The sequence below is a fragment of the Taeniopygia guttata genome, chromosome 2 (assembly GCF_048771995.1).
Source record: "Taeniopygia guttata chromosome 2, bTaeGut7.mat, whole genome shotgun sequence".
Lineage (NCBI taxonomy): Eukaryota > Metazoa > Chordata > Aves > Passeriformes > Estrildidae > Taeniopygia > Taeniopygia guttata.
Genome location: NC_133026.1, coordinates 7,843,849 through 7,867,397, shown reverse-complemented (window position 1 = coordinate 7,867,397; position 23,549 = coordinate 7,843,849). Strand labels below are relative to the sequence as shown.

The following is a 23,549-nucleotide window of genomic DNA, read 5'->3' as shown; positions in this document are numbered from 1 at the left end:
CTTGAACCTTTCTTTAGAACAAGAATATAAATCTAATATGTCCAACATTAGTAAGAGACAAAGTATTTCCATTTGGTTGAGTTTAAATAGCAATAATGGATTTTTTCCCCCTCCTGCTTGAATAGAGAATATATAAATGGATTCTGATGTCATTTTGCAAGGTCAGGTGGTTATGGAGGAAGGCACAGTTTTTAAAAGAAAATGATGGTTGCAATTTCACAAGAGGAAGTAATAATTTGGTGGATGAAGGCATGAAACAAAGGAACAACATTTCAACACTTATTTATATTATAACAGGCAATAAAGAGCTGGAATTGCTTTCTCTAAGTTTCTTGTTGGCTTTACCACTGGTCTGATTTGCTAGCTGCTCCCTCAGAGGCCAAAGACCTTTTTACAGGTTTAAATAGCTGCTCTTAAAACCCCCAAGCAGAAAGAAAGGATTGTATTTAGGGATCTGATGCTGAGGAAGGTAACGTGGCCTGTCCATTTGCTCACAGGTTTGCTGCTAAGTGTCCACTCAATGTTGAAGAATTACAGATTATTAGCAAATATTAATAGATAGCATTTTGAAACTTCAAGAATATTTACCAAGAGATCTTTCTAGTATTGCTGTAAAGGAGAGGAGTGTGTTTTGCTACCATTTCAAGTAATGAGACTGAGCAACTTTCTTAGGATCACAGAGGCTGAAATGAGTAATCATGAGCTGTTGTTCAGGCTCAGATTTTATCTCTGACTAAAATCCTAATTAAATCTACTAAATCAAACACGAAAAGGAGTGGGGGAGAAAACTCTAAACAGATCTTCATCTGCTCTTTCTCTGTTGTCTGTGTGGGGAGATGAAGCTGGTGAGGCACCGGGGTGAGATGGATGCTGACAAGGAAGAGCTGCTCTCACTCATGCCAGCAGCTCTTGAAATGTGCCTGGACTCCATTTTTTAAGTATTCATTTCAATAGAAATGGAGGGTTAATATAATTTAAAAACTTTTCTTCAAGGAAATACTCTCAAAAATCGTGGTGTGCAGTGAACAGGCATATAGGTCTCGAAAGGAAAAAAATATTTAATCACAGGTAATTTACTTTGCTCTAACTTTCTTTCCACTGAGGAAAAAAAGATATGATGTCATGTGAGAGAAGGAAAATGTACTGCCTGTGCCTTATTCACTGATGCTTTCACCAACCCTGCCCTTCATTGCAGAGGTTGTGGTGGCAGCAGGGTGACTGTTTTTCTTTAAAAACAGGACAAATGGAAAAATTATTCTGAAATGCTTTTTCAAAAGTTTGTGTTTCCTCCACTTTGTAATCTGTTTCCACAATATCTCACAATGGCAACATTACTAATAGCTTGGTGTAAAACCAGCCTTTTACTCTTCATATACTTAGGGATGATGCTAAAATCTTCTGGAACTGCAGAAAAAGGTTTGTAAACATAAAATATTGTTAATTCTTTTCAATTTCATGAAGAGGTGAGCTACTATGAAATTTTTCAAAACCTTTATTGGAAAGTATAAAGACAGTTTATACCATTATTGCATTTCTGAATTCTTCAAGTGCTCAGCAGTTCTGTTGGAAAGTTTTGTGATAGTCAATCTTGACACCAATTCAAAATTTGCATTAATATGAGAAAATTGCTAAATGTAAAACATTTCCAAGTGTCAAGCATTTCGTTTTCTATGGTTACGCTGTTTCTTCCAGTGACACACTGAGAGATCTTGCAATGCCATTAAAGAAAAAACTTAAGAAACTGCTTCTACAGCAATTGCTTAAGATTTGTGTAAAACTGAAGAAATGGGAAATTCTGTATATGAAGTTACTAAAGCACTTACCTGTATAAATGTCTTCTTCGTGGCGAATCTTCTGTGCTGTGGAAATAACTGGAGGGGAAAAATAGAAGTGAATTGCACCATTAGAAGGGTGTTTAGAAGTTTCTCATGCAACAACATCTTCACTCATATTGCCATTTTCACAATCTCGTAAAAGCAAGGGAAGTTTAAGCTGAGCTAGGAAAGGATAGAGAGGGACACATCTCTGAGAGGCTCCAGAAGGTACTTTGCAGACTGCACTGCAGTTAAAACAGGCATGGGAAACCTTGGGTCCTACACTCATCATGTCAGCCAGGATGAAAAATGGATCACATGATTAAGTGGAAGATATCCACCTTTTTACCTCAAGATTCATGGCTCAGAATTTCTTTTAAAGACCTTTGTTCTCTCTCTAGAGGAAGTTTTTACTCCTCTGGCCACATTTATTCTTTGCCAATCAGGGTTTGATGGGAAGGCAGAGCATGAAGCTGAAGAACATTTTGTTGTCCTTGTTTTGTGCTGAGCTCCTCTCTGAATAAACAACACAAGCTCTGTTGTGCAGTGGCAGCTTCTGGAGGTAAAAGAGTGATGCTGCAGGAGATGGCCAACCTCAGTCCCACCTGTGTAATCTGAATTAGATGCATTTTGTGTGGATAATGCTAGAGCACAGGAGAAAATGGAGCATCCATGGGGTGAACAACGCCAGGAAGGGTTTTCATCCCTGCTGATCTGCTTCCAACAGGCTGCACTTGCCTAGGCACACATTTTATTGTACAAATTGTGTGTGGCATTTTCTGCTTGATTGGCCAGTTAAAATGCCACTAAAACTTTGGTGCTAATTTTCTACTTAGGCCACCCCTGGAAGTGTTCAAGGCCAGGTTTGATGGGGAATTTGGTCCAGTGGAAGGGAGCTGGAACTGGATGCTCTTTCTCTTCCAGCCCAAGCCAGTCTGTGATTCTACATTTTATGATTTTATATTGTTCTGAATTTATTGGTAATTTAGAGCATTCAAAATTTTGAAGAAGCACTGTGCTCTTAATGATCACTCAAAGTTTTTTCTATTCCAGAGACTGTTTACTCCACTGTTCAGTGACTTTAAGTAACTGAGAAGTGACAACGTTGTATCCACCCAAATATTTTTCAGGAGAGGAATCTGTTATTTAATTCCAGAAGCTGTCTAAATATTTTCTTATGTAATTTCTTGAAGTATATTTGAAAAAGTGAATGTTTGCAGAACTTTTTTTTAAAAGCATAAAAAGAAAGTGTGAAGAAGAGTGGCCTTGTTTTTTTTCTTGTTTTTCTTTTTCCTAATTCTAACTAATTAGCCACTTTTTTTTTTTTCTTTCTTTTTTTTTTTTTTCCCACTGCATTGGTATTTTTGCAGGTCAACAAAAGATTCTTTCCAAAACTGACCAAGTGGTTGATGAAAACAGACTGCTTTCCTACAGAAAAGCGTGTTAGCTTTCCTACAGAGGGTATTATCAAAAATTGCAGCAGGAAAAATTACTTCTCTGCACATATTTATTTAACAGTCATAGAAAGAGGTCTGAACTGTACAGATTATTCAAAATAACAGAAGATTTCTGTAATGGTGTGAGAGGTTAAGCCAAAATGTAGACAGCTCCTCCTGCTTTCTTCTCCCCAGCTCCTCATGCTCACAGATTTCAGTGCACTCACAACACCTTTGTAACCAACCCAGAGCCCAGGGCTAAACAAAGGAAGTCTCTGATTTGTCAGGCCAAAGTTTACTTACATTTTCTGCCTCTTTTCATCATATGCCAGTATCTTTGTCACATCCCAATCTCCAGATGTAATAGCCTGTAAGTCGTCATTGCTGCTGTTGGGCTGCCAGAAAGAAAAGAAAAGTACATTTCTTTATTGTTAAAACTTCTGAAAAAGGGAGCTCTTCTGGCTCCATTGCCCATGAAAAATAAACGAAAAATATGCAATTCCCGCCACTACACCTGCCATTTCTGTGAATCTGCAGGCATAGAAATAACAGAGAGTCAGAATCATTTTAACCATGACTCCACTGAAGATAATGAGGTGACTTCAGCACAGAGTAACTTCAAACCCCTTCCTCTAATCCAGCGTGCCCACATGCTTCTATTTAATTCTTTGTGGCAGGGTGGAGATTTACTTATCTACAACTGAAGTGGCATTACAAAAACCAATCCAAAATAATATTTAGAAAGAGACAGCCGACTGACCTTTTTCTTTGGAAATTCACATTATCTTACGCCCAAATAAAACATAATTGGAGGTTTTCTTTTATGAACAAGACGTTTTTACATCTGCACCTCCCCATCTCGTTGCTACAAGCACAGACACCACTTTTCTTGCTGTCTGCCTCAGGTGAGACCCAGAGCAGCAGCAGCAGAGTCACCTGTGATGATGACATGGCGATGTGGTAGAAATGCCCACGTCCTCCCTGGGGAATGGCCCGGACGAAGAAAAACTTCCGACCGTCCCTGGAAAAAATGGGCTCTTCATTCTGTGTAAGCAGCAAAATGAAGGGGTGCATTAGTGTTAATTGGTCGTATTTAGAATTGCTCAGCACTCCAACACCCTGTAAAGTGAATTCACAGCAAAATAGAAAGTGCTCTTTGACAACAAGCTGAGGCAAACAACGAGCCCACTGAAAACTGGAGAAAGTTTTGAATTTTGCTTCTTGCTCTGGGGAAAGCAGACACCTTTCAGCTGTGGGAGGACTGGCAGCAAAGAGAGTTCCTTGGCTGTGAAGTCAATTACCATTTACAAAGCCAAAATGCACATATACAGCTGGCTGCTCGGGGCACTTGGAGCCTTTAGAACTGCTGTGACAAACCCTGTTTACCCTGCTGGAAGAACCTCTCTGTTCTTCCAGAGGAAACATAACTGAACAGCATCTAACTGCTGTCTTTTTCTACTGCCTTACAAATGCTTATCTCACTGAATTATTTATGAAGGAGAGGATCTGCTGCAGAACTTTTTGACACAGAGCTCCCAGGTGAACGTGGTGATTGACTTTGATTGGGTGACTGGAACTTTCACCCAGAGATAGAAGAGACTCAGCAGAAGGAAAATCAAACATCACACGTGGAAAGCAAGCACCTCCTGGAAGGGAGTCTTCTTTTTGTGAACAAGAGCCCTGAGGCACATGAGAAGTCTCCACTACATGAAAAGGTTGAACAGGAGATTACCAGGGAAGGCAGAAAGATGGTCCATGTGGTAGGACTCAGGAGCACTGAACCAACAGGGCTGGCTACATGAAGCTAACTCTAAGTCTCAGCTAATTGGAAGTGAATAATTTCCAATTATAACTTCAGCTGAAGCTCTGCTGAAGCTCTCCTGTCATATCAGGATTTTTAGTGCCTGGATGAGCACTTCCTTGGCCAGGCTTTGTGAACCCTTCTTTATCCAGGGCAACAAGAAGATTGTTGCCAGCCTCTTCTGGGTCCTCTGCAGTTCAGTGTTAATCAAGCTCTTTGTCTTTCTGCTTGGCACATGCCAAGACACCACACTGAACCAGCAGGAACCTGATTGTACATGGAGACTAATGGCATAGCAAAGGAACAAACATTTTTATTTCCCGTAAGCTAACACATTATTCTTACTCCATGTTTCTTTGCTCCTTTGTTCTTTACTGATTAATTCTTTTCTGCTATTTATCAGATTTGTCAGTGCTCTATTAGGTGTTCAAACTGTTCTTTTTGCCTTTTATTTTCCCCTGCTTAGGTTTTCAGAGTATTTTAAAATGTTCCCATTTGCAGCTTGTTGCAGCTCTATGAAATAATGGTTTCATTTGTTTCTGACATTGTTCTGGAACCTGAAACATGAAACTCTATATTATTTCCAAATGTCTTTCATGACAGGAGAAACCTCATTGAATAATGACTGTGATAGCTCAGGCAAACCTTCTGCTCGACAGGTTTTCCTTTCCTGAGGTAGGTAGCAATGAGTTCACCCTCCATTTCTGTGTCTGTGCCTCCTGCATTATATATTCCAGCAATATGTCTGTGCCAGTGAGAGCAGGCATTGTGCTGATGAGTTTGAGGTTCATTCAGAACTACAGGGGAAGGAGGTTCATGGCACAGGTGACAGAAGTGAGGATTTAGCACTGGGCTGATGATACAAGACATTGTTTGCATGTTTCATTGCTGGAAAGGCAACACATGAATGAGGCAGAACTCTGTGACAGAGATTATGACTTACCCAGGGGAGTAAATAAATTGAGAGGCATTCTCTTGGAAGAGAATTTTATAATTTAGGGAGCTACACTGGGCACATAATTAAAATATGCAGCATATGATATGAACTGTCCAAACCTTTTGTCAACTATTGTTGACTGAATCCCACAATAATAGAAAAGAACAACACTCTGTTCTTGAAAACAATTCCAGAACAATTCTCTGAAAATAATATATCCGTTTAGTGCTAGTAAAAAATACTTTTACTATGCAGAAGGTATGGAATGTTTGGAAGTTTTTGCCACAGGAGGTTTATGGACACATTTGGAATCAGTAGGTGCAAAAAGGGATTGAACAAATTCATGTTTCATTAATACATCTTAAAGGATATGGGTATAGTCTCAAATGTCTGCAATCTTTTTGTTGTAGATGATAGTGAAATATGAGAAAGTTATGGCACCAAATAGTTCAGCTTTTCTGGAAAAAATGAAGGTAATGGGAGGCTGCTGGAGGGCTCAGAACCTCCTGGAGGGTTCAGTGCTGGAGCTCAGAGCTGCACAACTCAGTGTGTCTGCAAATGGTCAGAAGAAAACCAGGGGCTTATCCCAAGTTTGGCAGAATCAGGATGGGCGAGGGGACAATGCTAAATGCAGTCTGAGCTTCTGTAGATCCTAGAGAGGATCACAAAGTCCTGGTGTAAAGAATAACAATTAGAGAAAAAGGTAGAATGTATTCAGTTGTGTTTGGAGAGGGATCATTGAGAATTATTGGATCTGCAGCCACCTGAGGAAGACTCCTCTGGCAAAACAAGGGAAGATAAGGTGTGTACAGGATGGTGGGGAGTGCACAGGTGTCTCTGACCTTGAGGATTTGCATGATCAAACACACACACTGGGACAGATGTTTGAAAGATAAATGATCTGATTTATGGTGAGCTGGAATTTATGAAAGATTAGTGGACACAGAAGTGCAGCTCCACCAAAATCACCCACACATTAACATGGGGCAAACAATCATCATATTTCAGCACCACACATTGCAGCTCCAAACTGGTTTGTCTGTGCTCAACACACTCCCAGCCTCCTGTTCTCCTACAGTGCCTCACCTGCTCTTGGACACATTTCCTCACAGAAATTAGTGGTAAGGCAGATTCTTTGCATATTGGTTTTATTACTGACTGAGAGTTCCATAAGAATTATGATTTTATGGTTCATCCTCAGGTTTTAAAAAGGAAGCAAATTAATCTGAATAACTGGATCCTTTCCAATTGATTCTCTAATGCATTTTCCCTTCCTCAGCAGTCTTCTGCCCTCTGTGTCTGATCCACCTTTGCCCAGATCCCAGAATTAATGATTTTGCTGTGTTGGCAATTGTTCTTTCAGTGAAATGCCCCAATACTTTCTGTGTCACAGCCCATAGCTCTGATAAACAGACAGGAGTGACATGAATCCTGTTAATCCCCTGCATATTGGTAAATACTTTGTTTAAATCCAACAGAGAAAACACCCAGTGTGCATTGACTGTATTGGGACAGTGCAGACATCTCCTCTTCAGGGCACAGGGGAAATTCTCTTTCCATCTCCTGAGACACTCAGCCCCTGGGGCAATGCTGAGCTTCATCCTCATCCTTGTCCTCATCCTCTTCTGTGGCTGGGTGCAGCACACCTTTGGCCATCTCTGAAGCCAGGGCAGCTGTACCAAAATCAGGGTTAACCACTGGAGAGGATCCCACATCTCTGGGAACAGATCCCCTCCACTGGGTGAAATGGGAATTATTCGTTTAAGCACCAAAAAGATTTGCTTGTAGCCAGGAGCTGCTTTTTTATCCCTGGCAGATGAATTTGAGTATTTGAGTTATAGAACTCTGGGTCCTATTTCTGCTGCATCCTTTGTCTTTAGGCTAAATTAGGTCAGTTAGGGGATAATTGCATGGCAAAAGGGCTTTACAGAGTGAAAAAGTGGGTCCTGTTTGTAAGTTCCTCCAAATTCTGTTTTTAAATTAAAAATCTCTTTTCAAACCTCCTATTAACTACATGTAAGAATCATTACTGGGTTATCATGCAGGATTAAAGCAAGGGAGCAGTAAAAGAAAAATGATGCCAGGCTTTCATCATCTCCACTTTTTAAAAGAGTGAGTCTTTAGCTTCAGACTGAGGTAATCTAAAACACTGGGAAAATAGGACTGGAAATAACAATGCAACCCCAAGAAGCTGTTATTAGGGGAGGGCAGCCAGCCCACGCAGGCAGTTCTGGAGGTTATTAGTCTCTAAACAATTTTATGATCTCCTGGTCCTGCCAACATCAATGCCAAAGACTGCAGCCTTTGGTGCAGATGCAGTTGCCCCCTGGTTTCTAATAATTTTTTTTTTTTTAGGCCACATTCATAATTAAATAAATAAAACAATTAAAATGCCAGTAAAGTTTATCTTCAGCAGGTGCACAGAAATTGCCTGATTTCTCCCTTTTTGAATCATTGCCTGTATATGACCGTCCCCAGTATTATATAAAAAATGGCTTCTTCACAGAAACTGAAACAAAATTGCTCACAGCTATAATTAGTGTTTCAAACAGTTTGTGTATTTAAGCAAAAGTATGACTGACATTAAGTCTGGCTCTTGTGCTCAGAAGGTCACAAACAAGTATATAAATAACAGTATAAACTTCCAGAGTCCCTGGATAGTTTTAATGAACATTTGCCACCTCATCTGAAAAAGAGGGACAGATTCCTTCCAGCAATTCCTGTGTAAATACTGTGTATTCTTCATTATACTTGGAGTAGTTTATTCTATTTTTTAGCTGCACAGGGAGTGGCTGTATTATTTCTCTTTGCTTGTGTTGGAGAGAGGCTCTCCAAAGATTTTGGACTTGCATAAAATATATTCATGAACTTAAGCCCAGAAGGAAACATGAGATTGTTTATTATGACCTTCCATACACAGACTTTTTAAATGCTACTGAGTCACCAAACTACTGAACAACAAAATTCAAATTAATGGCTTGTATGTTTATTTTTTTGGGTTTTTTGTTTGTTTTTTTTTTTGACTGTGTGACCCCACTGCCACCACCCTGGCTGTCTCCAGAGGGGACAGGGCACCTGGCTCAGTTGCAAACACTTATTTTAAAATGTCCCAACCAAGGAGCCCTCATCCTGAGCTAAACCACACTCCTGAGCTCCTTCAGCAGCTGCCTGATGTGCAATTCATCTCCTTCTTGAAGAGGTTAGTGGACCCAAACTAGCATTTAACATTTTCACATCATCCTCATAGTCAGGCACACATGCCATGAAAATACTTTTCCAGTTATCTAGATTAATGTGTCATAGAATAAAAGGCAAGTATAGAAAACAGAATTATCCCAGTAATCATATTCAGTCAAAACTAGAATTTTAAGTAATTTTGTTGTCAGAAATACAGGCAAAAAGACCTATATAATTCTTTAGACTCTTACAAAAGCTTTTGAAGGATGCTATCATATGTCTGCAAAGTCCATAGAAAATGTTATTTTAGTTTAGCACTGAGATGTCTGACTCATTTGCCTGTAATGAACATCCTTCTCCAGCATCAAACTGTGTGCTCTCAAACTAAGTATATGCTTTTTGGAGATGTAGTAAAAGAAAATGTATTTCCCTGGAGCAGGCACATTAGAGATTGACAGATCATTTACTTCAGCTATGAGGATAAAGCACCATCTTTTAATGCCTGTCCACGTGGTAGGTGACTAAATAACCACAGCAGTGTAAAAACACAAGTTCTACTATACTGTATTAATAATATAAAATACAACTTCTACTGTACTGCAGTAAATAGCAATGAAAGGATTATTTTACTGCTATTGCCTTCAAAGTTATAAAGTAAATAATGCCATTTAAGTTTTTTATTATTATTATTTTTAATGTACAATATCTGGACAATTTAATTTCCCTTGATTTGTCTTGTCTTTTAAGCTTTTCTTTCCTACTCAAGCCAATACAGTCCTTATGAATGTAAAGACTATTTCAGCACCATTTTTACTCTATATCAGCAAAGATTATTTAAAGTGCTTGGAGCACAAAATCTATTTCCCCATACAATCAATTTTCATCTGGATCACACACAGCCCATTGCTGCAGGACAGCCACTGGAACAGAGGAGAGCATTGTTTGTGCTGTGAACTCATGAAGTGCCATTTCTACAGAGTCTTGGCTCCTCTGAGCAGGCTGTGACAAAAATTTTAAATGCTTTAAATATGGACTTGGAAAAAATATATCAAACAAGATATTTTGTGACATGCTGCTCTTATTCACACAGGACTTGAAAAACAGTTTGGTGCTGTGGCTGAATCGAGATCACAGCTTCTCTCTCAAAACCAGCTTCATTTAATCTGAGGTCCCTTCACAAACTGACTCCTCGGCAAGTGTTATGGATGATATTTCAGTGACTCAACAGTTTATCTGCATGATTTTGTCTCTGAATGGACAGAGATCCTCTCAATAAAATGACCAGAAAACAACCACCATAGTGTTTAAACCCTCATCACCAGGGTCAGGGCAGGGTGTGAAGCCTCTGAGGTTGGTGAGCCCTGTACAGATACTGCCAGTGAGTGATTTTGCACCCACATCAGCTTTTCATCTCTTTTAGATACAAGTAAATTGCAGGCTAAGGACTATGGGACCTACCAGAGTGGATGGCACCTTTACTAAAAATTTGTTTGTAACTGAAAAGCTCTTTTCTGTCATACTGATCACGCCATCTTCCAAGTGTCTCTGTCAAATCTGGAAATCAGTTTTTTCTCTTTGGGAAAAAACTCAGTGAAGCAATTATCCTACCAAAAACTTGACTACAAGGAGAAGATCACTCTTACCTGTCTGTGCAGCCAGGCATCGCTCTCATCTTCATGTTTCTAAAACACAAAAAGATCATTAATGCTGTAATTATTATATATTATATTCTGCCTATCAATGCAGGAAGCTGTTGGATTGGAGTTGAAAAGTTGCTCAGAAATATAGAGAAACTGCTTAAATATGTGCTTCTGGAGTGGAATCCAGTGGCTGCTTTTCTTGACTTTCCTCCCTGATGGATAAACATTCACTAGAACAAAAAAGCATTTTACACATACAGACAAAACACATAAATCCACAAGATGTATTATTCCCCAAAGAAATAAATTTTCTTAAGAAATAAATAAAGGCTGAAATGAAAGTTATTAAGAAAAAAACTTATCACCATGCTCTATGCACAGAATTGCATGATGTTTTTCAAGAGATGGGTGTATTAGAACAATTTTATACAGTGGAAACATGTGCCAGTTTAAATGATGGAATGTGATCTAAATCAATACACCATTTGTATTGCTGCATTTATAGAAGGGAGTAAGTAACTACAATTAAGGTATGTGTAGATAAGCATGAACTGGTTTTAATGCCATTAAATACATATAATGCAGCTAGAATGTGGCAAAGATATTTAGGTTGCAAATTGTTGCTTGTGTGTGGATAAAGGTAATCAAGACAGGTAATCACTCTCCCTCAAACACACACAGAGTGTTCTTGAATTACCAGGTGTTAAGAAAAAATTAAAAATTGAACATTGTTTATGTTCTGTCTGCCTAAATCAAGGTGTTCCAGCTGGCTTTTCAGCATGTAAAATAAGTTAAATAGTTTCTCTTTGATGGCTGTGGACACTGAAGCAGGTGAGCGCTGTGCATATCTCCCCTACCTTGGTGCAGACCCCCGTGGTGGCGTCGCAGAGCGTCAGGATGGACACGTTCTGGGCCCTGTTCAGCCAGTTCACTGCCACCTTGGTGCTGGTGGCCCATTTCACCATGGTGATGTAGTAGTCCCTGCAAGCACAGACACACAAACCAGGTCACTTCCTAATGAATTGCCACGTGGCAGGGCAACCAGGGGCTGCTGCAGGCAAGCAGTCCAGGAGAGAGCTGTGGTTTTAAAGAATATTGTGTCCTGATGTATCTACACTGCTTTATGTATGGATTTCAACCTCTAAAAATGACATTTTTAGGGCTGTGCAGGTGTTTTATCTGCCACTTCTGGAAGTTATTTTCAAAGAAGAGATGAATACAGAGATAAAGAATCTTCCAAGCTATTCAGTCTTCCAAGAAGGATTGAACTGCCTGGAGCTACAAATTTATGCACAGTTGGACAAGAAACTGCAAACCATTTCCATTCTGAGCACACTAAACTGAGCTGACTCAGGCCCATCACTATCAATGGTTGGGTTCTTGATGCTTATGAAAAGTTGATGGCCTCTGTGCATGCTGGCTGATACACCAAAGTGTCCAGGAGTGTTGTATTAAAAGACAAATAGTAAGAAGGATAGAGCTTGGAGCAATGCAGGATTTCTGTAAAGCAGATGCAGCTGGTTGCCATAAAGACATCAGCAAAGATAATTTCAACGAGCAAAACCACCCTCCTACACTGCCTGCACCATCTTATTGCTGGGCATATTCAGGTTGTGATGATATTTAGAGTTTTAACCATGGGTGTGGGCTGCATATTGATACCTTCAGGAAAAGTCCCATGCCATAGTGAGGACTGCAACCACTTAGGCTGGGCTGGAAAACACAGGAATAAATCCACTGATGGTTGCCTTCTCAGAGCCAGGGCGTGGTGCCACCAGATGTCCACCCCTGCAGCAATTCAGGGCTCCACCACTTCATTTGTAGGACACAACTCTGGCTGAACTGGCAAAGCTGGTGATGCTATGGTATACTGCTGGGCCAAGACATCCTTAAAGTATAATAAGACTTCTTACAGCACACAGTCTATAAAAAATGTATTAGTTCATTTGTTTGCTATAAAATATGTATAAGGAATTGTTGCTCTCGTTGGAAATAATGTGCTGTGTCGCTGGAGAATCCTTTGTGTCCTGGCAAGAGCTCCTGCATGTACTGAAGAGAAAGGGCAAAAGCACAAAGGTCTGTTTGTCTAGAAAAATAACAAGCTGGAAATTGATTTTGTACTTTTCAGTAATATTTAGTGCCTGAAATTGGCTGCAGGGAAAAGGAACAAAAAGCCTCAATGCTTGCATCCACTGCACTGGGGGAAGGATATGCCCAGGTGAGACAACAGCAGTCAGAAAATTTAGAGCCTGGAATAAAATTGTAATTTTACTCTTCATCAGCCACAGTGTAGGTCCTAAGAGGAAAAGAAACAACACAGCAAAATTAAACTGTATAACTGTCTCTTCTTTCTCTCCAAATGAACTGAGCAGATTCAGTCTCCCCAGAAAAGGAATGTGATTTTAGTACTTACTGTGGCTTGGAGCACTTTTTCTATAAATCCAATTTAAAGTTTCAAGGACATATGTTCAATTTTTACATCCATCTCACTGTTTGAACACAAGAGCTACAGTTCTTTCTCAGGAACTTTTAGTTATTATTTTAGTTCATGGGAATAATGGTCTTCCCTACCAGCCCAGAGAAAGGCATGGAGTCTCAATTTCCCTCTGAACCCTCTTGCAGTCATCAAGACCATGGATTACTCAGCCCACTGCAGATACCTGGATAATCATTATTCTAGTTTTTGAGTAGTATGGAGTCTTTCATTTAATTTACTTCCCTTCACATCTCTTCTGTAGGACACCCAAGTTTTATGGTTCCCATTTTGCAGAGGAAAATGAGACAAGAAGGTATGATTCATCTCAGCTAATTTTAAACATCTGCTGCCCCTGCAGCTGCACTGGTTGAGCAGCCAGTGGAGAGAAATGGGAAATCAGTGCAATTCCCAAGCCCTCTCTGCCTGACCTGTCCCACCTTTTATGGGGAGCCGATTTAAGGCAGAACCTGTTTCTTCCATAGAACAAAATCTATACCAGCAGATCCTTGACCACTGCATTTACAGACATCCACATCAGGATGGGACATCCCATCAGGGAAGGGACACCTTGTTTGAGCCCTGTCAAGAAGGGTGAAGCCATCCTGGCTTTTGAAGTGGATTTCCACATCCCAGTAAAGACATTTTTGGTTCAGTTTGAATCATCTGAGACTGAGATAATAGTGCAACAGCCTCGTTCCTGCCCCAGCTTTCCATGGCTGCTTCCTGGAGGCAGGAATCCCAAACATGAGGTGTGACTCTACAATAGGAATACCTACAGTATGACCATGGTACCAAAGCCACAAACAGCACAAGGAACAGACAGTGATTTATTACAGCCAAGGGACAGGCAGCAGCCCAGCCAATGGTCCCTGGGCACTGACAGCTCATCAGATCCAGACTGGAGGTGTCTCAGTTTTTCCATCATTTATTTGTTTCTGGCCCATGCAAGGGCCAGTGATGATTTCTGCACTTGAGGGAGATAATATCATCCCTCAATTTGCCACCTGAGATGCAAATATGAGAAATAAGCTGGGTGATGATCTAATTCTGACCACCTGCAGATGAAACTCTTGAGGTCCAGTGGTTTTCACCGAAATAAAAAATGCCTGTCAGGCCTTAAGTGTTATAGTACTACTTTTCAGCCTTCAATTTCAACCCCTTCTCTTCACTTTCTTTTTTTAACAGAAGATCACAGCATTGGAGAAACCTTGACAAAAATGTTCAGAATGAAAGATACTTAAAAAGGACATGTGCTCATTATTGTACATTTCACCTCCAAATGTGTTTTACCATCAGCTACCATCAGCTTTGGCTTTTTTTTCTTGTTTTGTTGGGTTTGCTTGTTTGTTTATTTTTGTATTGTTTTGGTTTTTTTTTTTCTGAAAAAAACCCAGTTTCTGTGGAAAATTTCTGGCTTCTTTCAGTTTTGAAAGAAAAAAGGCTGTGGCATATCTCCACTTTATTCTCAGCTTTATTAATTGTACTAAATCACTTTGCTCCAGATAAAAAGAACACGAAATACCACTCTGTCCATATATCATCTGCACTGAGCACACTGAAATGCTTCAGATAGGATGTGTCTGATGCAAGATCCTTATCACCTGCTTCCCCTGCTTTCTTGAAACTCCCTTCTGTAACTGAATGCACACTACATCCCTCTTGCCTATTTTAATAAAATTTTATCACACTAATCTTCTCATGTTCAGAAAACATATGCATAATGAAAATACACCCCTATTGCTCTGGCAGCACTACTTCTACCATCCCTAGGGTTGGCAATTGCCATGGTTTTGATGAAATATACAGGCACTAATTAATTATGATGTATTTTGCACCATTTTGCAATATTGATTGCAACCAAATAAATTATGGCAACCCATAACCATATAGAACAAATTTGTGAACAGCACTTGGATCCCGCAGCCAGAAGTTATTGCTGTAATTAAAACCTTTCTGAGTCTCTCTGTTTACAGAGAATGCTACCAAAAGAGGAATTATATTGTTCAGGAGCCACCATTCTGTTACTGTGATGGGGATAGTGTGATCCTGAACTCCCACCTGCTGTACACAAGTCTGAAGTTGTATTTTTGAATGGCAAATACCCATTTGGTTTGGCCAGAGGTTATACATCTTCTTTTGCAAAATGTGTTTGGATTATTTTAAAGTTATTCAGCATAAACCTGTTCTAATATAATATTCTATAAAATACATGGAAAAAGACAGGTAATTGGGGAAAAAAAAAAAAAAAAGCAGATTTACATAGAATGAAACTTTTTGATAGCAGCAGAGAAAGGTCCAGCGTTAAAAGCTGCAAAATTATCTTGAAAAAATCCCAAGGGAATTGGAGCCAGCATTCAAGGGTGAGGAAGCACCTACCTCATTCTCTGATCATCTGGGGGAGTCATTTCCAGGTCATGAGTGGGTCCATTCAGACCAATCACGTGCAAAGAAATAGTTGGATTTTCCATTCCAGCCTGGATTTTAGAAAAGAATAAATATGATCTATATATTGTATATATACATATGTTGTATATGATTACCATATCATATACAACACAGAATGGTTTTGATTTATTACATCCCCGTGGATTATAAAAAGCATTCCCATTGAACAGGATATGGATTGGACTGCTGTGGTCTTTTACAGGGAGACTGCAAATCTAGGGATGTGGCACAGAGGTGTGGAGGGGTTGGCAGGAAAAAAAAGGGCAATTCTACTCAGGACACTTCTAACCTTAGTAAAAAATCCTACTTTTCATGGCAACTAGAAATTTTGCTATTTTCTGCCCCTTTTGACAAAAGATTGTCTAATAGGATGATGGCTGATACAGTAAAATACTGATTCATTTTGTACTGTAGGAAAGGGCATACCCTGCTGAACCACTGATTTTCACAAAACCTGCAGATATGTGGGCATCTCTCCTGTTAAACTGTGCTTCAATTTGGACCAGCATGTGAGGTCTTAGACAATCAGTGCTTAAAGCAAGAGACCCAGAAGGAATGGCTGCAGCAGATCACCCCTGTGCTGCTTTAGAGCAGGAAATTACAGCAAAAACAGCAGCAGTGAGTCTGAGCTGCTGGAGAGCTGTGCCAGTGCTGTGCACTCACTGCAGGTCTGCAGGCAAGGGGAGATTGGCTCTTTAGTCTTTTTTGTCTTTCAGGCACAGCAAAACCAATGTCTCCTCTGATATTAGGCCATCCTGGATCTTCTAAGGAAGCCCAAATACTACATTTTCCTTCTACACAAAAGGGAACCTATGTAAATATAAAATATATGTATGTATGTGTCTATCTATCTACATATAGAAATGTATCTAAATATAGAAATATGTCTAAATATAGAAACATACCCACAGAAATAAAGGAATTCCCAATCCTCAGACACCAACCCCATCCTGGAGACAAACCCACAGATAACATCCAACTTCCACCCATTCCAGCATAGAAGCACAATTGCTTTTGTGTGTGCAAAAAGGCAAGGATTTCTAAATTTTGTTTTCATTGTATATAGAGTTAATAATTCTTGTAGAACCAGAAAAGTGCAATTTTACAAAAGCAGCTAAAAAATGTTCTAAATGCACATTCACTGAGGAACAGTTGGTCTTCTATTGGATCTGTTTATTTTCATCGCTTATGAGTTTGCATTATTAGTCTCCTGTCTGAGCCTACTGAAAATAAGCAATTATTTATTTCTGATGGAGCAGCAGGACTGATTTTTTAATTTTCCCTTACCTTTGGATAATGGTAAGTTTTCACAGTAGGGTAAAGGATGCCTGTATATATCGGGATCTCCATGGTGGGGACTCTGGAGGCATTAATTGTTGCATATGCCAACCTGGTGCCATCAGGAGACCACCAATGAGCAATGTGAGTCTTCAAGATCTCCTCTAATTAAAAAAAAAATAGAGAGAACAGAAAAGAAAAGGCTATTAGAGGTAAATTACTAGTTAGCAGTAAATTAAAGAGTGCAGATATGAAAATCCCAGTCTAATCACAGCACAGGGAGGATGCCACAGGAATATCAATCAAAAATACTCATCAAATTATGCCATATACACAAATGAACACAATTGATAACAATTACTCTGTATTTATAGGTTATTAGGCTTAATTACCTTTGCTGAAGAAACATCAAATTATTCATATTAGTACACACACTCATGACAGCATAAAAGGCACTGCTGCTCCTGCCATGTGTCCTGTAGGTGATTAGGGTTCACAACATCAGCCTAGACACACATCAATCAATTCTAACAGTGTTTATACAAGTGCCTCAGCAACAATTGAAATACTCCTAAATTCTATTGCCAGTTGGGAATAAATAAATATAGAAATTTTCTGTAACTTATGAAAGGATGGAACTTCAAAACAAGATTTCAGGCCATAGAGTCTATGCCTTGGATACCATCTTGACTTTTATCCCTATTTCATTTTTTTTAATTACTTTTGCAAGGCAATTTGCCATAAGTATCCAGGGTTAGAGCCTGATCCTTTATACCACTGAATTTTGGGATTTTTGAGATTTCAGTAATATATTACCAGTGAAAAGGTGCTCAGAAAACTGCCAATGCAAACATGTCAGAGTTCAAGTATGTATGGAGAAAACAATATTGCCATCATGTGAAATTATTTTTAACACTGGCAGAACCTAGTTCTTATTAAATTCAAATTCAAATAACTTCTAATTTCTAATACTTTTCATATAATCTAATGTCCTTCATTGTGAAGATGAGTTCATCTTACAGATCTGCAGAAAACCTATAAAATTCACTCTTGGTCCAAGTGTCTCCAGTTACTGACATTTGGAAGACATTAACTTGGCTTTTTAAACCTCCCATTTTGTGAAAGACAATAATGTAATACATTTTCATTAAGAGGCTTAATATCATGTGAGTCATTCCTATTTAAACCACCAGAAGGGCTTGCATATGCTGTGCAGATTGATGGGCAGGAAGATGGGTGCCATTACTTTAATGTGAGAATAAAAATTAGAGAGGCTACAGAGTGTTTCTAAGCCTTCACCACGAAATGCTGCTACACAGCTCCAATGCCTGCTGCCATCACTGGTCACTGGAAAAAGGGATGAGGATTTTCTGAGTTTTTTAGTTTGTACACCACCCTCTGATGACCCCCCAGTCCAACCAGGACATCCCTCTGGTCTGAACGCTAAAAACTCACCAGACAATGTTTAATTAAATAATAAAAAAAAATTGGATGAGTAATCCTTAGAGAACAGACAATTATATTAATCACAGGGTAAATAAACACTTTTTGAATCAAGACTTGCATATGGCTTGGAATAAAACTCAAGGTAACATCAGAAAGAGTGCAAGGGAAAATTCATCCTCAATGCTTATGGTTTTCAGAAATAACAAATTAATTAATCAATTCTTAATGGTAGCATGTAAGTGGGGTTTTCAAAATATATTTAGGAAGTTACAAACGTTTCATGGGAAAGCACATCTGGCAAATTTGCTTTGCTGCATTGTCCCACCTGTTATATGTACATTTAAAAGATTCTGCTTTTGACTTTTATACTGGTTGCTCATTAAAGAGATAATGAAGAGCATAAAGAAAAACGAGTAAAGATGGATGGCAGATGAATCATTGACATTTTAACATTAATTAGGAATGACTTTATTCAGCAAACATTTTCTCCAGGATCTCAGACTTAATGAAGCAGTTCTGCTGAAGGTCACATACCCAGAAAGGTTTTAGTGCAGGTTTTGTGGTCCTCTGTTAATGAGATTTAATTGAGTGAACCTTTGCCTTGAAACAAAGCCAGGACCTTGCTGTTATTAGAGAGATCAGTTAGTTTTAGCAAACCAGAGAACATTCTCATGGACTAGAGAATGCATTAGTACCAGAAAGTTCTTTCAGCTGAAAGAAAAAATGATTTACAGACAATCTGTTCTTGGAGACAGTTTATTCCTTGTCTTTGCATTTAGCATATGCTCAGCTAAAATCAGCTTCATTCAAAACTGCTGAGTCTTTTTAAAGTCAGTTCAGATCCTGCCTTATGTGTGAAAAAACAGATTTTCCTTATACACTAAAACTCCCTTACATATTTGGATCACGACCCCCTGACTAAGAGCATAAAGTGATAATTGATCAAAACTTTTGCCTTCTTCCCCAGAGCTTGCAGTTGCTGAGTGCTACATGAAGTCAGGATGCTGTGAGTGAGCTCCTGAGATTCCTCACAGTCAGATCCTGCTGGCTTTGTGCTCTTTCTCCACAGTTTTGCCTGCCAGCCCTAACAGGGCATGCAAACTTGAAAAGCAGTGAGAATAAAGTGTGTGCTGCCTTAGCTGAACAAGGGCTGTTCAAACCTCCTGGCTGGGTTCAAGCACACGGTTTGAGACAAGTTATTCCATCTCAGCACATTTAGTAATGAATGACTCTGAAACAGCTGGATGACCCTGCTCATGAGTAGTGACTTTTCAGTGGGGACATGTATTAGCCAGTGATGTGTTTGTGCTCAGGGAATGTTACAAGATGTGTATTTTAATCCTTTTTTTTCTAGTTGAGTAAGGCCCAATTGAATGATCATTTCAAAGCTGTGTGAAACAAAGAGTCTTCTAAATAAAGAGACCCTCAGGAAGAGAATTTGAAGTCCTAGCTCAAAGAATATTTCAGTGACAACAGGATATATATCCCTCTTAGAGACTTCAACATCATTGGAGAAGAAAAGCAACTGGAGGAAATAACAGAGGTGTGATGAGAGGAATGCTCCCTGAGCTGAATTCAAGGTTCCTGTGCCTGTGCATGATGTGGGTGGCTCTCTTTGGAATCAAGACCTGAGCAATACCCAGGCTGCCCAGTGTGGGAATGCCAAATCTTCTGAAGGATGTGTTTCCTGGCAGAAGCTCTCCTGCTCACCATCAGGGAGCAGAAGGAGAAGTCCCCTGTGGTGGTTCTCAGCTGCCAAGTAACAGGCTGTGGTTAATACGGGATTGGATGTAGCATTTGGCTATGATACCATGTGGGTAATCCCTGGGAAGACTGAACAGTGGATCAGAAGTTGGGTGGACATTTCTAATAGGTCTGTCATCAAAAATTAGCCCAGCATGTGTGAAGTTAGGCAGCCATCAGATTGTTTCACACTGCAATTTAATTCCAGCAGCACGTGCAAGAGCAGTGAAATGGGAGGTTTTTATCTCACTTCAGGTAACAAACTTCTCAAGGAATCACAGCAAACAATCTGGAGGAAAGCCCAAAAATCCTCTGGCTTGTTCCTCCATAGATAATATCCACCCCAATCCTCTAAGGATCTTCTTCACAAGTGAGTTTTGCTATTCCTTTTGATACTGGTATAGCAACTTTAGCCATAGAGCTCAAACATTTATAATTATCATGTCCATCTCTGTCTAAGCCCTGAAGAGTCCCAGAGAAGTGCATCCAGACCTCTGAATTCCTTGATAGACTCAATGCAGGGAAAAGCACCAGGCCTTAATCCTATGCAACCTCTGTGGCAACCAGCAGACTATGAAAAAAAAAAAAAAACAACCCTGTTGTATGCACCACATTTGGAAATCCACAGAGATGGTTTTAATGTTCTGAACCATAATCTGCCACTGGGGCATTTCTAAAGATATTTCCATGGCAAATTTACTTTCCAGGCTTGCACAGAGCTCTAGACTGGCAGTTCCTCTTTCCTAATAAACACATGTAAATGCTTTTCTAAAATCCAGCTAGTTCTGCAGCCTTTGTCCATCCTGAGTCATATTTGTGAATTTTGCCTTTCTGCTGAAGCTGGCAAAGTTCTAGCTTGCTGTTTGGAGAAGATGAAGCCTTCACCAGTGACTGACTGAGAAATCCATTGGTAGCTTAGAGATTACTTCCAATGATATTAGCAGAAAAAAAACAGAGGAAAAAGATAATTTAGCAGAAAAAAAAATCCCCACATTTTCCTGGGCCTTCTTGTTGGAAGACACAAATAACTTGTAATTTTCAAATGTGAGTTAACAGAGACTTGTGCAAGAAGACAACGAAGCTTGGACAGACCAGTCCTCTGACAGTCTGACCTCTACCACTGCAACTCTTTTCCATCACCAAAAAAAAAAAAAAAATTAAAACTAATTCAAAGACATCAGCAATTTAAGGTTCAAAAGCTCTCAGGACCAGTGTTATTTATTGCTGACTTGGTAAATTACATCAATTCTGGGGGGCATAACCAATGGCTCTGTTTGTGTGATGTATTGTAGCTGATGCTCAGATCATGAAGTATTTGGTGCACTAAAAACATTTTGCTGTTTTATTAAAACTGTTAATAAAAAGGAATTTCAAGCAAAATGAAATTAAAGCCCGACATAAAGGCCGTGGTTTACATTGGGAAAGAAAGCTCAAAAGAAATTGTCAGTAGGTGCATCAAAAGAACATGAGAGGAAGAGAGATCAGAGAACAGCAAGAGGGTCTAGGAAAGGAGAAAACAAAGACTACTGAGATAGTGAAACCCCAAGGGTTCTCATAGAAACATCAAATAAATACAAATGCTTATTTGACAGCTGCCATCTGTTTTAAAATCAATTACAAGATCATCTCAAACCACCAACCACATGTCCAAATCGATTACTATTGTAGAGTGTGAAAGCAAGTATTTTTAGCCAGTTAAGGAGAACTCATTGTTCATATTGGCCTTTACTGACATGTTTTTCAGGGGTGGCTGTGGAAAATGGCCTTTTATTCTATGCAACCAAATTTTTCTCTCAGTTGCTGTAGTGTAGGTCTACACTGACTTCCATTAAATCATTGTAATATAAAATATTACATATTATATATAAAAGATGTAAAATGAGTGTAAAAAAGTAGTTATGTGTATGCAAATAGTATAAAACTGTTTTAGATTACCATACCAAATCTACATTTTCCTGTGTTGACATTATTTTGTGCTGATGTCAGCACTGCTGCGCCATTGATTTCAGAGCAATTAATCCTCTTTCACAGTTGTCTAATTGAGCCAGGTGGAAAAAAAAGGCAGTTTTCCAGGGTTGCTGAACAATTCAACAACCTTTTGTAGAAAACATAAAAATTTATGTGGCTGAGGTCAAACTACGGGCTTAGCCAAATTCTACAGTTCCCAAAATTGAGATTAGTTTAGCTGGTCAGAGCATGGTGCTGATAACACCAAGGGTGTGGCTTTGATCCCTGTGCAGGCCATTTACTGAATATTAGAACTCAATGCTCCTTGTGGGTCCCTTCCAACTCAGGATATTCTGTGAATCTGCATGCAAACAACAGCCCTTCTCAAGCTGCTTGTGCTCTTGTCCAAGAGATCCTTAGGAAAAATGAGCTGTATGCTCCTGGAGGTCCTTAGGAAAAACAAGCTGCAATGCTCACCCCTGTGACCCCTTCTTCCTAGTCAGAACAGTATCCTCTGCCACTGACAGCTTAGGAAGGATAAACTATTACTTGCTTTTATGGCATTCTTGAGGATGTGCTTTAGAGAGTGCTTGATAAATGTGGGAGTCCAGGGCATCCCTCTGGCTGCCCTGGAAGGTCTGGGACCCTGGCAGGGGTCAGGAACCCCCCTGGACAGAGCCCCCAGAGACACTGTCTGTGATCTCTGTCCATGGAAAAGAGTTCTCAATCTTACAGGATGAATTACAGGCCGTGAGTGTTTGATATGAGTTATAATTAAGCGTGGCACTGGTGCAAAAGTAAAATTTTAGGATTCTAGATTAGGGGTCCAAAAGGGGACAAGATGGAGGAAACTGGGTGTGTCTTGTCCTTTTTCTCCTTCTTCATGCCCTCCATGTTTCACTGTGGCGTTGGCATTTTTCTGTTGGTTTAGGCTGGGGACACACTGTTCAACGTAGGTGACAGATATTGGCACGTTATTGTATATACAGCACAGGTAGTTTGTGGTATTTAATGTTTGTAACATCCCACTGAGGGCAGAGCCCCACACGCTGCCCTGCAGGACAGAGCTGTGGCAGGGCAGCAGAACATGTTAAACAGACTAAACAACCTTGAAACCAGCACAGATGAATTATGGCTTCTTCTTTGGCAGCAGGGCTGAAAGACAGAGACTTTCTACAATCTTGGAATCATCAATAGCACAGATTCCGACAGATAAACACCAAACTCTTGATCCAAAATCTCATTGTGGAGGGCGAGCAGCTCCCCTGTGTTTGGCAACCTCTCACCTCAGGGAAAGGAGCCCAGCCAGTTCTGCATCTCCTCAAGCACAGGGCAGGCGAGGGCTGCGTGTGTCATTAGCTCCTCTCATTCACCTGGTTAAATTGCTTGGGCACAGGTTGTTTTCTGCT

The 23,549-nt window shown here is 39.7% G+C and overlaps 1 protein-coding gene across 5 annotated transcripts in view; it reads right to left on the bottom strand.

The window, feature by feature from the left end:
- The window catches only part of DPP6 (dipeptidyl peptidase like 6), a 545,428-nt gene that overhangs the window by 36,648 nt on the left and 485,231 nt on the right, over nucleotides 1-23,549 (bottom strand). For all 5 annotated transcript variants that reach the window (XM_030264257.4, XM_030264258.4, XM_002189663.7 and 2 more), the window contains exons 9-15: nucleotides 17,014-17,168; nucleotides 15,658-15,755; nucleotides 11,663-11,786; nucleotides 10,809-10,847; nucleotides 4,187-4,294; nucleotides 3,554-3,645; nucleotides 1,824-1,871 (exon numbers count right to left, since the gene is read on the bottom strand). In XM_030264257.4, the coding sequence (XP_030120117.3) occupies nucleotides 1,824-1,871; nucleotides 3,554-3,645; nucleotides 4,187-4,294; nucleotides 10,809-10,847; nucleotides 11,663-11,786; nucleotides 15,658-15,755; nucleotides 17,014-17,168 (664 nt within the window). The remainder of the gene's footprint in view (nucleotides 1-1,823; nucleotides 1,872-3,553; nucleotides 3,646-4,186; nucleotides 4,295-10,808; nucleotides 10,848-11,662; nucleotides 11,787-15,657; nucleotides 15,756-17,013; nucleotides 17,169-23,549) is intronic.